This window comes from Schistocerca cancellata, chromosome 5 (assembly GCF_023864275.1).
Source record: "Schistocerca cancellata isolate TAMUIC-IGC-003103 chromosome 5, iqSchCanc2.1, whole genome shotgun sequence".
Taxonomy (NCBI): Eukaryota; Metazoa; Arthropoda; class Insecta; order Orthoptera; family Acrididae; genus Schistocerca; species Schistocerca cancellata.
In genome coordinates, this window is record NC_064630.1 from 358860986 (window position 1) to 358877196 (window position 16211).

Below are 16211 nucleotides of genomic sequence, written 5' to 3' on the forward strand. Positions count from 1 at the left end.
ACACCTCATGCACAAATGACCGCCATCTCAAACCGGAATGCATTCCGGTTTGAACTGCTGCAGATTTGAGGAAGGCTTTGGCTGAAGCTAAATGTGTAACAGTCTCTTCAATCTGCCTGTCGTGAACTCAATGTGTTATCTTTATGGTGAGTAGCAATCTACTCTTTTCCTTACATTGTTGATATTAATGTGTTATCTTTGTGGTGAGTAGCAATCTACTCTTTTCCTTACATTGTTGATATTAATGTGTTATCTTTGTGGTGAGTAGCAATCTACTCTTTTCCTTACATTGTTGATATTCCAACTTGGGAGTTAACACTCTTTGAGATCTTCTGATTGTTTCAGCATTTACGTGATTTGCAGTTTGTATCACCTTTGAAACAAACATTTTCTCAGAATACACCTGAAGTTCCCCCTTGTCCACCTTGTTGATCAAAGGACTCCTCTGTGCTATCTGGTTTGTGATCTGATCTAACCCAGCCATTTCCAAATAATTCTGTACTATTCTAACATGCAGTAAGTTGTATCTACCAAGTAAATACACTTAATAATGAAACCTGAAATAGTAACAACATTAGATGTTTTAATTTCATTTGTGACAGAGAAAAAATACTTTTACAGCCTTTTACACACTCCAGCCTTAAACAACAAAGTATTAAACCTGTGGCCCCAGCTTGCATCATTCTCCTGACAGATCAGGATGATGCTAACAATATTTTTGCAAAGATACCAGGATACATTGTTAGGATAAGGAATAACTCTACAATTTAAAGAAAGAGACAGCTTTCTTTCCTTTTTTACCTTTTTTTTTTTTTTGGGAAAAGATAGTCCATGCTGTAAGTGACTGTTCTCTCGTTCCACGCAAAGTCACTAAGGAAGTACAAATACTGGTGAAACAATAAAATCAGAATAGCGTATTTATAAACTATCACATTAAAATAATTTCTACAGCTTGCCTAGATAAAAATAAATCATAGTTAGTTCCAAAAACCATGATTTGTACCTAAAATATTGCCTACATACTAAAACTGACTAGATAAATACAAAATATAAACATTATCAGGCTTTGTAACAGCTTTTAAAGCCGTGGAACTATTGTTTTACTGTCGTTTCAGAGGCCACAGTGGATCTATCTTGCTCAGTGGATCATCTGACATATCTTTCCCAATGTCCAATTCTGTTACATCTTTTGATTTCACTTTAAAATTTTCACGTGAATACCTCCTGCGCATCTTTGTCCCAGAAGCATCTGGCTTTAAGTTGAATCGAGCAGGATCAATCAAGAAGAACGGTGTTGTTGAAGGAGACGGTGGAGAGACCAAGGGGGAGATGCGACCAGAAGAATTACAAGAATTATCAACACTACTGCCAGCACTGCTAAGAGGAACTTTTCTTTCGGCAACATATGGAATCTCATTCAGTTCAGTTTCCTGTTGTTGTTTTGCTGCATCTGAAACACAATACAAAATTTGAGTAGATCAAAATATGAACTATGCAGTTAAACTCTGCAGACATATGAGAAACAAGCAAATCTCCTGTTATCTAAGTTGCATTTACTTTCTGCTTGGAAACAAGAATGCTTACTACAGGATATCATCCACATTATGCAACAAGTACATGAGATCAGCAGCCAATTGGCTTATATAATGTATCTGCATAGAAATTTGACCAGTCCGTTCATACAGGTCTGCTTGTCAACCATACAACTTCTCACCCTTATTTATTTTTCCTGACAGCAGAAACCATCAACCACATTTCCTGCAAATCACACAATTCATAGAAAGATTTAACAAAAACCTTCAAAACTGAAAATTGCTACAGCAAGAAGAAAGGTGACCATGTATTCTTGCAAAGAAAACAAAGCACCCTGAAGAGAATGCATTACAAAGAGTCATTGGGCTGTGAAGCCATCTGTTTTGTTAGAAGAAGTAAAACTAATGAACAGACCTTGCTGCCAATGAAAATGAACAAATGCACCTAACCAATAAAATATTTATCATTTGTTTTTCAAAAGCATGAACATGATAGTGGAAGGAAAAAAAGACATGCACTGGAAGATGGACCATTCCAATTCAATTTTCACGAAAATATTTGGTAGTTGTATTAATTTTTTACTGAAATTAATGCTTGGCTCAATTAATACCCAAAACCATTTGGAAAAAAACTCATATAATCATTTTTATCACACGAACATTTGTTTTTATAAGAAAGAGAATTTCTTAAACTATTTTTCTATGTAGTTGTCACCATTGCTGAGACATTTGCTACAGCAGGACACCAACTTTTCTATGCCCTCTTCATAGAAACGTGCCACTAGTGAAGACCGCCACTGCTGAATGCTGTTTCTTGCATCACTGCTGCCAAAGTAGCTTCCCCCTACATCACGCTTCAAATTCAAGATCAAATGCTAGTCAGAAGGTGTGATATCAGGGCTGCACCGGGGGTGATTGAACTGCTCCCAACCGAATTGCTGAATAAGGTTTTGAGTGACACCAGCAGAATGGGGATGCGCATCGTCATGAAGCAAAACAATTGTCTTATTTGAGCATTCCACACAATTTATTCTGAATTTTACAGTGAAGTTTTCTATGTGTTTTACAGTATCATACCACATTGCCACATTGACAGTTTCACCCTTTGGGAAGGAACCTAATACCTGTAATCAGAAAATGATGCAAACAAAATGGTATTCAGCAGTTGCTGCCTTCACTGGCAACATCCTTCTACAAAGAGAGCATAGAAAACCTGGTTTCTGCTATGACAAATGTCTCAACAATGGTGGCAACTATGTAGAGTTTAAGAAATTCTCTCTCTCATAAAAATAAATTTTCATTTCAAAAATGTTTTTATGACTTTTTATACCAAACTGATATTTACTTTCCAGCGCATTTCATAAATGGCATATCACAACTTACCAAATTGCCTTTTTTGCTGCTCAGCATCTCTTTTATTTGACAAGCAGTGATCCATCTTCATTTGTATAATGTAACTCAAGGAAAAATATTTACGGCCAAAACTAGCAATTTGTCTTGGTTTTGCATGGGCAGCACTAAGTATCTACACCTGGGAAGTTGTCTGGCATAGTGTGATAAATTATATACACAAATCTTCCTAGTGAATTAGTCTTGAGTATCATAGTAAACCATATCAAAATCCCTACAGTAGTTCCTGCAAATGTTTCAAAACATGACAGCAACGGTACCTACTCATGGGTTCTACTGCAATAAAGAAAAGGACCTGCATTCATTAAAATAGTTGTTTTCAAAATTGCACAGAATGTTCAAAAGAAACAAAGATGAACACATCATAAGCAGTTGCCTCTACAGTACCAATTTCACTTTCAAATATTTGCATACGTTTCACAATTATTCTGACACAGAAACTTTCATAATATCCTCAGAAGTTTGAAAAAATCATTTCTTACTTAATGACATGAGCATCCACAGAACCACATCATCAGTTCCAAGATAAAATTATGCAAAGAGACAAGGAGCTCTGAAAGTAAAATTAAAATCTTTGTCCAAAATATAATTTTTGTTTACCACCACAGAAGGCTGCAGTAGATCAAAATAAATGACATAAAAGGGGCAGATGGACTTAACACTTCTGAACCTGGAGGTGTTCTGTGGTTGGCAATGTTAACACATCTTTTTCTATCCACCCTCATATTCCTCTGTCTTCATATGAAGTATCTCCTTTATCCCAAAAGCTTCGGATTGACTGGCTTTTTTATGTCACACAGTTGGCTGTCAAAGATAACTACTCACCTCGGCATTATATCCTAGCTGAAAGTTACAATATAATTAATTTAATTCTATACTAGAATGAATTCTGGCAGAATGTGACAAAAACCTCCAGTGGCAAAGAATATTCCTGTTATAACATTCGCGAAATATTATCTGATCATATTGAGTTAGCAGTAAACAGGGTGAGGCAGCTAAGTCATAACACCCCTTGTATCTCCCCAACTGCAATAGATACAATGATGCCGTTTGGACAGTGAATGGCAGGAACAGGGGCTACCTGAATACATCACATTTCATGTTTGTGCTATTTTTTATTACAGGGATATGAGGCCATCTTTGGTTTTCTTAAATGGAACCTTATGTTAAATTTTAGCATAACATGATGGGCTTAAAAAGATGGTTTCAAATATGTGTATATCATCATATTTAGGCGAATAGTTTTTGAGACACAGATGTGTTCCCATATCGTATTCGTCCTTCGAAGTGGCGCTGTCCAATGTGACCTGTCCTGTTGACCACTGAGGAACTTAATGGGGAAGGCATTGTTTTCCTGCTTCTTGACAATGCCGCAAGGTGACACATGAGGTAGCTGGGGAGAAGGGTAGAAATGTGCTGCTGGGGTAATGAGACATCGCATTTCCATCACAGTTTCTTGGAGCAGACATGTACACCAACGAAGAAAAGTTAGATATGCTTCTAGTGTATGGTGAAAGCAGAAGGAAATGCTGATAGAGCAATAAAGCGACATGGAGAGCTGTATTCTGACCCTGAGTGTCCTACGCGCCAGCTTCTTGCACGAATTTTCAAGAAACTACTTGAAGGGATCATGGAATGCCATACAGAGGACAAGGCAGAAAACTGCAACTGGTGAGGTACATGAAGAGGGCATTCTAGTGTTGACACGTAACGACCCTACCGTTTCGTCGCGACGTATTGCCTCGGAATGTGGTATACGTCAGAGAAGTGTTCTACACATATTGCACCAACATAGATTTCACCCGTTTCACCTCTCATTACATCAAGCACTCTCCGGTGTGGATTTTGAATGGCACCAGCAATTTTGCCGGTTTGCTCTGCAGTGCCTACAAGATGATCCAATGTTTTTTCAATGGATGCTTTTTACTGATGAAGCGACTTTCACCAACCACGGTAATGTGAATTCGCATAATATGCATTACTGGTCAATAGAGAACCCTCACTGGCTTCGACAGGTACAGCATCAGCAACCGTGTAGTGTTAACGTGTGGTCTGGCATCGTGGAAATGTCATTGTGGGGCTGTACGTCATTCCGGGTATACTAAATGGCAATAACTATGCACAGTTCCTGCGAAACGTTCTGCCCATTTTGCTGGAAAAGGTACCATAACTACAGGTCAGAGCATGTGGTTCCAACATGATAGCTGTCCTGCTCACTCTTCCCATGTGGCTACAGAGCTGTTAAATTAGAAGTTCCCGGAATGTTGGATAGGACGACATGCTGAAGTGAAGTGGCCAGCCCAGTCTCCTGATTTGACCCCTCTTGATTTTTTTCTGTGGCGAGCAATCAAACATAAAGTGTACGCTTAAATACCAACTACGCCAGACGATACGAAGCAACGTATCACTGAAGCGTGCGCTGATATCTTATGTGACACTCTTGCAGCCGTTCACAAATCATTCGAATGGCGACTACAAATGTGCATTGCAGCAGGGGGGAAGCAGTTTGAGCACATGCTTGAGTAAACTTTTGTACCATGTAAACTATGTATTTTGCATCTTTATGTGTATTTGATTTGTATTGTGATCAATAGTAAATACACTCCTGGAAATTGAAATAAGAACACCGTGAATTCATTGTCCCAGGAAGGGGAAACTTTATTGCCACATTCCTGGGGTCAGATACATCACATGATCACACTGACACAACCACAGGCACATAGACACAGGCAACAGAGCATGCACAATGTCGGCACTAGTACAGTGTATATCGACCTTTCGCAGCAATGCAGGCTGCTATTCTCCCATGGAGACGATCGCAGAGATGCTGGATGTAGTCCTGTGGAACGGCTTGCCATGCCATTTCCACCTGGCGGCTCAGTTGGACCAGCGTTCGTGCTGGACGTGCAGACCGCGTGAGACGACGCTTCATCCAGTCCCAAACATGCTCAATGGGGGACAGATCCAGAGATCTTGCTGGCCAGGGTAGTTGACTTACACCTTCTAGAGCACGTTGGGTGGCACGGGATACATGCGGACGTGCATTGTCCTGTTGGAACAGCAAGTTCCCTTGCCGGTCTAGGAATGGTAGAACGATGGGTTCGATGACGGTTTGGATGTACCGTGCACTATTCAGTGTCCCCTCGACGATCACCAGTGGTGTACGGCCAGTGTAGGAGATCGCTCCCCACACCATGATGCCGGGTGTTGGCCCTGTGTGCCTCGGTCGTATGCAGTCCTGATTGTGGCGCTCACCTGCACGGCGCCAAACACGCATACAACCACCATTGGCACCAAGGCAGAAGCGACTCTCATCGCTGAAGACGACACGTCTCCATTCATCCCTCCATTCACGCCTGTCGCGACACCACTGGAGGCGGGCTGCACGATGTTGGGGCGTGAGCGGAAGACGGCCTAACGGTGTGCGGGACCGTAGCCCAGCTTCATGGAGACGGTTGCGAATGGTCCTCGCCGATACCCCAGGAGCAACAGTGTCCCTAATTTGCTGGGAAGTGGCGGTGCGGTCCCCTACGGCACAGCGTAGGATCCTACGGTCTTGGCGTGCATCCGTGCGTCGCTGCGGTCCGGTCCCAGGTCGACGGGCACGTGCACCTTCCGCCGACCACTGGCGACAACATCGATGTACTGTGGAGACCTCACGCCCCACGTGTTGAGCAATTCGGCGGTACGTCCACCCGGCCTCCCGCATGCCCACTATACGCCCTCGCTCAAAGTCCGTCAACTGCACATACGGTTCACGTCCACGCTGTCGCGGCATGCTACCAGTGTTAAAGACTGCGATGGAGCTCCGTATGCCACGGCAAACTGGCTGACACTGACGGCGGCGGTGCACAAATGCTGCGCAGCTAGCGCCATTCGACGGCCAACACCGCGGTTCCTGGTGTGTCCGCTGTGCCGTGCGTGTGATCATTGCTTGTACAGCCCTCTCGCAGTGTCCGGAGCAAGTATGGTGGGTCTGACACACCGGTGTCAATGTGTTCTTTTTTCCATTTCCAGGAGTGTATTTTCAAATAAAAAACAAACACATACGAAATTATTGTGACCAATAAGGGTCTCCTCATTTACATTTGTATTTCTGTTACTTAAAATGTATTAACATCTTGTAGTATTTTAATACGTATGTTGTCTACTATTTTGGTATCACAGTTGTCAAATAACTGATAATATTTAGGCGACATCACAATTAATTTTTGCGTAAAATATCGCAGTATATATTACTATTGTCGGGTAAATGGGCGTGTTTATGTAAGGATGGACTCGCGATGCTTACAATGTACTCTACACAACAGGAAAAGTTGCATTGGACAATGCCGCTTCAAAGAACTAACACAATATGAGAACATATCTGTGTCTCAAAAACTATTTGCCTAAATGTTATGATATTTGAAACCATTGTTTTAAGCCCATCATGTTACGTTAAAATTTAACATAGGGTGCCATTTAAAAAAAAACAAAGATGGCCTCATATCTCTGTAATAAAAAACAGCACAAACATGAAATGTCATGTATTCAAGTAGCCCCTGTTCCTGCCGTTCACTGTCCAAACGGCATCTTTGTATCTATTACAGTTGGGGAGATACAAGGGGTGTTATGGCTTAGCTGCCTCCCCCTGTATAAACAATGAATGCATGTGGCAACAAAGAACAAATGTGTGCAGATACCTGCTCACATACTTCCATGAGCGCTTAATTGTCTGCGGGCATGCTGAAACAGATGAAGAAAACACACACACACACACACACACACACACACACACACACACACACACACACACACAGAGAGAGAGAGAGAGAGAGAGAGAGAGAGAGAGAGAGAGAGAGAGAGAGAGAGAGAGGAGTTCTTAAGTTACTGATCTACCACACACTAATTTTATTTCATAGTCTCTACTTAAAAAAAAAAAAAAAGCGTTATATAATTGCAATCATGCTCTCTTTAAGTCACGTTATCGCCTGTGCATTTCGGTTTCCTCCCATTCAGTGAAATGTAAAGCATGATCGTATCTAATGATGTACTCTAAATGACTGCAGCTAAGCAAGCAAGGAAAGTTAGCAGGGGCTAAAGCAGGTACAGAGTAGAAGCTACCTAACCCCATTTTCTCGAGTCCTGATTGTAGCTGGCTAAGAGCAGTGGGTGGCCCGAGCAGGAAGTCTTCCGAAGGATGTCGTGTATGGCACTTTCCCCCTCGGCTGCGCTTGTCCTCAAATGTTGAACAACTTGTCAGGATTCCCCCTGAGAGCAATATGTAAAGCTAAGTTATGAATAAAGCATGATAATCACTACTGTGTATACAGGAAATACTGTTACTGGAATATAAAAGACTAATGAAATTGCTAGATTTTGCAGTCTTGGCCATCTTTTAATGTCCAAACCACATAAAAAAGGCAAGCTGCAAAAAGTAATTAAATGGCCCAGATGAAAGTAGCATTACAAAAGTTTGCACTTGGGTAATGGAAATATTATTTTCCATTACTTCATAGGTAAGCTGTTGCAAACTTACAACATTTAATTATTTTTTGCGGAAAGCCTCTAATGCAAACCATCTTAGCTACTGCCACTAAAACAATGGTCGTTTTACACATTATTAAGGGAATAGGCTAAAATTATGAAACACTAAAAGAAAACTCAGATCACATACATCATTCGCCAAACCACCTCCCAATATATCCAGGTATATTTCCAACTAGAACTCACACATGGTGCTGCATTTTATAACTGAGAACCAAAGCATATACCTGTTCAGCAGACTCAGTTACATGTGGGAAAACACACACTGTTTCCCAGTTCCATTAGAACTGCTTGTGTGAAATTCCAAACTGCACTGCTATCTCGTGGTGAGTTGTGGTGCTACGATCTTTGAAGTTCCAACAACAGCCATGTAAAAGATCAAAGCTCTAGCACTGTTGTGGCAGGGGTCCCCACCAAAAACATAACAGTATGAGTCTGACACTCATCATAAAATGGTGGTGGAGCAATGAGGCAACATCAAGTTGTGTGTTAAGTTTTGTGATTGTCAGTGAGAATTCATCAAATCTGACCCGAATACTAGGAAATACGTTCCTGGTCACTCCTCCACGACAATGCCCCAACCCACAAAGCGAAGATCACACATGTGTTCTTGGCCCGCAAACAGATCAAGTCCTGGGTCACCTGTCATATTTGCTAGATTTGGCACCAGTTGGCTTCTGGTTCTTCCCGAAATTCAAATTGGCAATGAAAGGACACCTTTACGACAAACTTAAGTATATCTAAGAAAATTGTACTGAAGCACTAAATGCAATTCCAAAAAAGGACTACAGTGAATATTTCAAAACACTTTTAAAATGATCTCTGCTGTTTACTGACTGAGGAGGGGACTATTGTGAATAAATACAGTGATTTTGTGAACATAATTCATGATTTTTTTATGTTTCACAGCCACAGTCCTAATGGAAATGGAACACACTGTGTATGAGTGTATGAAAATTTAAGCATACTCAGGAGTGCATCAGCTTGGTGGCTGGATGACAAAGGGGAAACTTTCTTCTTATTGCATGTCAGTATAACAAGAAGAGGATGTGAATTTCATTATGTGCTCTAATATTGTTGACTGATTGTTATTTACCTGGGATTATTGGAGATAGGTAATGAGACATTAATTCATTCTCAAGTGTAAATAGCAGAATAGATACAATGGCACTGGATTTGCAAGTGATGGGAACCCATTTCCAACGCCAAATAAAACAACTTTGTTTGTTTGTTGAACAAATACTCATGATAAAATGTCAGGATATTTCTTGAAAAAGACCACATCAATTACATCTTGACTCCCTGAGGCATTAATTAAACATTATCCCACATCCTCCTCATTAGTTAATAGGTAGCACTCATAATTAATAACTTCACTGTGGCTACTAAAATTCACAAGGTGCACACCTTATAGACAACATAGAACAGAAATAGCAAATACAATCTGAAAAATAAGGCAGGCCGTTTTCTGTTACATATAATGTATTTTATATGAGCACAATATAATTCGGAAATATGGGTAAGAACAACTTTCATTACATACAGTGCATTTTACATGAGCAATCAGTTTAAATAATGTAATTACCAGTAATTACATACACGACTACAGGATGGCTATGAATTTTCATCAAGCAGGGAAATTATTTACAGGGTTTATTGGAAAACATCAATACCAGAGTAATTTTTATACTTTTATCAGGTAGCAATTGTTGGTCAAGTGAAACATGTATTCTTGAAATAGCTGCACAACAATGTGGAGCTTTATTCTAGTGCAATGGTTCCCAATCTGGCATTAATTAATCCCCAAGGGATAAAACGAAATTTTCTGAGGCATAAACACAAAAGGGCTCAGTTGCATTTCAGACACAAAATGACATTATGTTGTTTCAGGTGTGTGTGTGTGTGTGTGTGTGTGTGTGTGTGTGTGTGTGTTTAATGAAGGCCTTAACGGCTGAAAGCTTTATTTGTGACAGTCTTTTTGTTATGCCTATCTGCCACTCAGCATCTCCAATATATGGTGAGTAGTAACTTTCCTTTTTACAATACTGTTGCATTCCATCCTGGGTTTTCCACTGTTTGACATTATTTTTTGGAATATCATTACTATTATCACTAATCTGTAAGGCTGTGATACTGACAAGTTACCAAAATTTACATTTTTTTTGTTTCTAATGTTAGAATTAACACGTAAAAAATGCGCTGGAGTTTCCAGCAGGTGAAGCGAATGTATGGGCCTCTTCTTCACATAGTCCACCTACTACACATACTCTGTAACATCCATCTACGGCAGTAAAATTGAGACATGTATTTCACATATGCTTAAATATCTCATGAAAATGCCTTCTCTTAATTGCAGGTAGTTTACAATGGACCATAAATAGCTTCACCACTCACTCCACAACAATAAGTGAACAAATTGACTGCACAACACAACAGTAACTATGTAATGGCTACTATTTTGCTATATGGCATTTTTAAAATGAAACTGTTCAAACAAAATTCTTTTTTTATTCTCAGTTTTGATTACATATTAATGTTGAGGATGGTGAGTGGAGAGGGGTACTAACTAATATCTGACTGCACTCAGCGGTAATGATGTGAGAAAGGTTGGGAACCGCTTTTCTAGGGGGGTACGGTTGATTATTTAGCTTTAAATAATGTTGCAAATATCCCTTCCCAAGGAAATTTTGTACAATCTGAAGCTGTCACAGTAAAAATATTAGTTATAATTATTGAGCAAAGAGACTCTTATTTTTTATTTATTTACAGAATATAATATTTAAATGGTTTTCACGAATGCACCAATGCTGCTTTTCATTGCATTCACTGTCATTTACTTGGAAACAATAACAAAATGAGAAATCAAGAGAAGAGAACAAAGTACAAAGATTATTTCAACCACTGAACACAATTCTGACATTAACAAATGAATGGGTGAAACACAAATTAATGTATCATTATATTCTGTAATGATTATAGTGTCACAGAAGAAGCTGAGTAGCACTGTGGTGTAGTGGTTACGATACTAAACTGTTGCATGGAGGGTCGTGAGTTCAAAACTCACCTGGACTGTACAATTTTAATTTCTATATTCGGTTTGAGTACATTCTAGAAGTATCCACAAATGTCAAGCACCATTGTACTGGAATGTTCTGTAGCTGTATATATACTGTATGTGCTCTGACCGGAGGCAGTTCGCTCTGTGCTCTTGTATGCGCAAGTGCTGAATAAACCTACGTTAAGTGAAGTTAGTATTCGTCATTCATCTAATTACACCATCTTCTATGTGAATGTATTCTGGTGGAGACACTGGGTATTGGAACTTGTGATAGTGCACATTAGCGATGAAACAGTGGCTCCCATCAGGCCATGACAGAGCCCCCGTTTACGTGGCGAGAAACCCGAGTTCGAGCCATATTCAACAGATCGCAATCTACCGGAGAAAGAAGAAGAAGAGGACATTACGATGGCAGCAACGGCGTGCCACCACATGAGACATCCTTCTGAGTACATGAGACATCCTTCTGAGTTCTCTGGTAACGATGGCCAAGATCCAAACAAGTGGCTTAAGGTATATGAGTGTATAGCCAAATTTAACAAATGGGATGACACCGTGTGTTTGGCTAATGTATTTTTCTACTTGGAGGGCATTGCCAAGCAATTGTACGAGAACAAAGAGGAGAAGTTCACAAGCTGGGAAGTATTCCAGGCGGAACTGCACAAGTATTTCAGCGACACACGATGACAGAAGCGCAAGGCTGAAGATAAATTAAAGTGCAGGGCACAGCATCCAGGAGAAAGTACAGCATCCTACATTCAAGACGTCTTGGAGCTGTGGAAAATAGTGAAGCCTAGAATGAAGGAGGAAGATAAGGTTGCACATCTCATGAAGGGTGTTGCTGAGAACATGTATCAAGCCCTATTCCTGAAGGAAGTTTCGACAGCAGATGACTTCATAAAATGGTGCCAATATATCGAGACAATGCATCAAAAAAGAATTACATGCAAGAAGTTTGAACTGCTTCCAAATGTCATGTAGATGTCTGTGATGGAGGAAGCAATCGATTTCACATGTGTTCTTCGTCAGATAGAGAGAGAGGAAGTTCAGAAGGCACTTTGATTGCACGGCGAGCAAAAAAACGAGATTCTTCAAGAGGTCATAAGGGAGGAAGTGGAACAGACAATGAACCCAATCTCTCGCCCTTCATTTCCCTTTAAAACAGTGAAAACATCGAGTCCAGGCAAAGTTACATTCCTACAATGCCGCATGAGGAACCTGTTTGGGCACCAAGGAAGACTGACGTCTAGAGGACCCAGGATAACCAACCAGTATGTTTCCACTGTGGACGACCGGGACATGTGGTGCACTACTGTCGAGAAAGGCAGCGGATATTTGAGGACGCTCGTGCCAAAAGACAGCAGACCAATCTTACGATGCCAAATTCGGGATGACAACGATGAACAAGAAGATATGGGTGCAGGACGACATAAGTCACCATCACAGCAAGCTATCCGCTGGAGAGGACACTCCCCAACATGCCGAGCAAGGTCTCCATCACCATTTAGAAGCTCCAGCTGATCACCTAGCCACCACAACCTGGATAACTAAAGGGTGCGACCGTCCTTGGAGGTGAGGCCCCCGAAGAGAAAATCCTCTGCCGTCGATCACTACAAAAATGATAGGAAACTACGTCAATATTCTCATGGATGGCCGACCAGTGCTAGCTTTTGTGCACTCTGGACCATCATATTCAGTCATTTCGGAGAAGTACTGTTGCCAGTTGCAGAAAACCGTATTTGTTAACAGCAAAAAGTAACTGCTGAAGGTAGCTAATGGGAAATATGTAAAACCTACAGGAAGATGTACCATTCGTGTGGTTATAACTGGCCATACACAGTCCTTAGAATTCATCGTCTTACAAGAGTGTAGTCATGAAGTCATTCTCAGATGGTACATTTTGAATGCTTCTCAGGAAATTATAGATTGTGGTCGCTAAAAGATTATGCTAGACGAGATGAGATACTGTGGACAGGAAGATACGCATCCGAGTGTGTGGAGACTATGTGAGCTGGATGAAGTGATCATTCCTGCAGTCAGCACTAGAAAGGTAACTGTCATGTGTCATGCCATGCATCAACCCATGGATCTAGTAGTAGAATGTAAGAGAAGCATACCACTGAAGAATAACTTGGTCATCCCAGACTCTGTCGTCTCGTTTAAGAACAGATTTGGTGAATTGTGGATAGTTAACTGTCGCCGAGAACCGCAGATCCTTCCAAGACGCATGTGCGTAACAAACGCTGAGCCGTTAATTGAAAAAAGCTGAACGCCTTGGCCAACATGCTATCAATGTTCATCAATGCTGAGCAGAGCAGCTGGGATGAGGTGCTACCTTTTGTGACGTTTGCCTACAACACCGCCAAACAAGACACCACGGGATTTACACCCTTCTTCCTGGTGCATGAGCATGAGGCGACTACGATGATGGACATTGTGTTTCCGTTACATCCTGATGACGTGGACAACGGCTACATTGGCCAGGTGTTAACCAGAGTTGAGGAAGCTCGGCAGTTAGCTCGACTCTGCATACTGCAGGCTCAAGAAAACGATCACCGAAGGTATGACGCGAGCCATCGCCCTGTTATTTACCAGCCTAGTGACCTCGTCTGGATCTTCACTTCTGTTTTGGAAGATTGGTCTCTCTGACAAGCTCCTCAGAAGGTACTTTGGATCTTGTAAGGTTGTAAGACAGTTGTCTAATGTTACTTATGAAGTTGAAGATTTCGACCCTGACACAAGACGACAAAAGATCAGAGATACAGCCCACGTCCTTCGAATGAAGCCCTACAAGGGTCCTGCAACCCAGGGTAAATTCAAAGCTCCAGCGACAGGCAACAAGCGGAAAGGTGATGAAGAGCGTAGCAGCAAAAGAATTCTAAGATGATCACCGCCAGGGTGAGCATCAGTCATCAGGAGCCGTGGTATGCAGGACCGATGACTTGTTCCCGGACTAGGACAACATAACACAGAGACGCTGTTCTCTTAAAGAGGGAGCAATGTCACAGAAGAAGCTGAGTAGCACCGTGGTGTAGTGGTTACGATACTAAACTGTTGCATGGAGGGTCGTGAGTTCAAAACTCACCTGGACTGTACAATTTTAATGTCTATATTCGGTTTGAGTACATTCTAGAAATATCCACAAATGTCAAGCATCACTGTTCTGGAATGTGCTGTAGCTGTATATGTGTTCTGGCCGGACATTCATCTAATTACACTGTCTTCTACGTGACAACAGCAACAACACTTTTGTAGGTGCATTTAAACTTACACTCTGCAACTTACTGTAAAGTATATGGCTTAGACTATCTGGTATCAGCAACAGTTGTCCCCTCTCCATTCCCTTCAGACATGTTGCACTGATGAAAATGATTAACACCTAAATAATGTATAGAAAGTTCTGGTCGAGAATAATGAATTTTTTAGGGGTAAAGGAGACGATCCACCTAAAGGCAGAATTGCTGCATCGTCGACAGATACACACAAAAAAGGTGTGTGTGTGTGTGTGTGTGTGTGTGTGTGTTTGTTTGTGTGCGTGTGTTTTCTCCTGTAGCTTGAGAAAGGAATTCTATTCCAAAAACTAGCAAAGTAAAGCTCCGTACATTTTGTGTGTTTATCTGTCAACAATGCAGAGCTTCTGCCTTTAGGTTTACACCTAAATATTTTCACATACTGCCCATATATAAAGTTTCACCACTTTATGCAGTGTGTGATGTTAACATAGCAGGAATATTTGTTTTTCAAGCTCTTTTGCCATTGTCTGGTTCCAAACCCAAATGAGAAAGATGATTAAGTTATGCCAAGTGAGAAAGTTGGAGAGTTTTGGCAACAAAGTAGAAAACTGCTAATGACGTGCATTGGGCAGGGGTAAATAACCTAATAATCTAAGGGAGCCAAGGGCTTCATGCAAATAGGGCCATTAGGGGCTTTGATGCTACCTCAGTTAACATTCAGTGGCATCTGTTCTCCATGTTAAAAGGCAGGGATTACAGATGACAATACAGTGTGTAGCACCTGAAGGAGATCACTGGGTTTTCGTCATACAATCAAGCAGAAAAACTGAACCAACAACTTGGCTGCACACCAAAATGCACATCATTAATAATCCACTTGTCTAGCAGAGCTGTAACAATGCCTTTGTCTGCAGATAAGATAAAAACATCATGCTCCACCATGAGAGAATGCAAAGCAGACCTCTCTGCTGCTGTAATATTGCTCTTGAACTAACATGTCCTTGTCAACACACAATATCCTCTCCTAACCTCCTTGGCAACATCCCAAAGCACTTTAAAAGCAACTGTTTGACAGAACTAGAAAATCAACAACTGGAAAATGTCTGGGCGTTAGTGCAAATTAAAACCTTTTCCTAGCATGGATAAAGCTGCACCATCCACAGATTTCTTGTGAGCTGTATCACCAAACATAGATAAGAATAAGAATCTTTATTAGCCATTCAGTATTTTCTTATACAAAGGGCTTCGTCAATAAGTTCAATTACAGTATAAAGATGGTTATATTCTCATAACAATGTATATATAAATCATATGAATGTTAGTGTGGTACAACAGCACACATTTGGTATTTTATATATTGTTAATTTTACAATAAAAAAGAAAACATTATACAGATTTATATTAAGAGGGGAGTATTCATGTTGATGACACTATGTCATTGTCATATACATG

The 16211-nt window shown here is 40.8% G+C and overlaps 1 protein-coding gene across 3 annotated transcripts in view; it reads right to left on the minus strand.

Annotated features, from left to right (window-relative positions):
- Positions 1-563: 563 nt before the first annotated feature.
- LOC126188035 (tyrosine-protein phosphatase non-receptor type 23-like) overlaps positions 564-16211 on the minus strand; it is a 185776-nt gene continuing 170128 nt past the window's right edge. The window contains exons 18-19 of one of the 3 annotated variants that reach the window (XM_049929460.1): positions 8046-8192; positions 564-1450 (exon numbers count right to left, since the gene is read on the minus strand). In XM_049929460.1, the coding sequence (XP_049785417.1) occupies positions 1101-1450; positions 8046-8192 (497 nt within the window). In that variant the 3' untranslated portion in view covers positions 564-1100. The remainder of the gene's footprint in view (positions 1451-8045; positions 8193-16211) is intronic. The other 2 variants (XM_049929462.1, XM_049929461.1) reach the window with 2 other exon arrangements.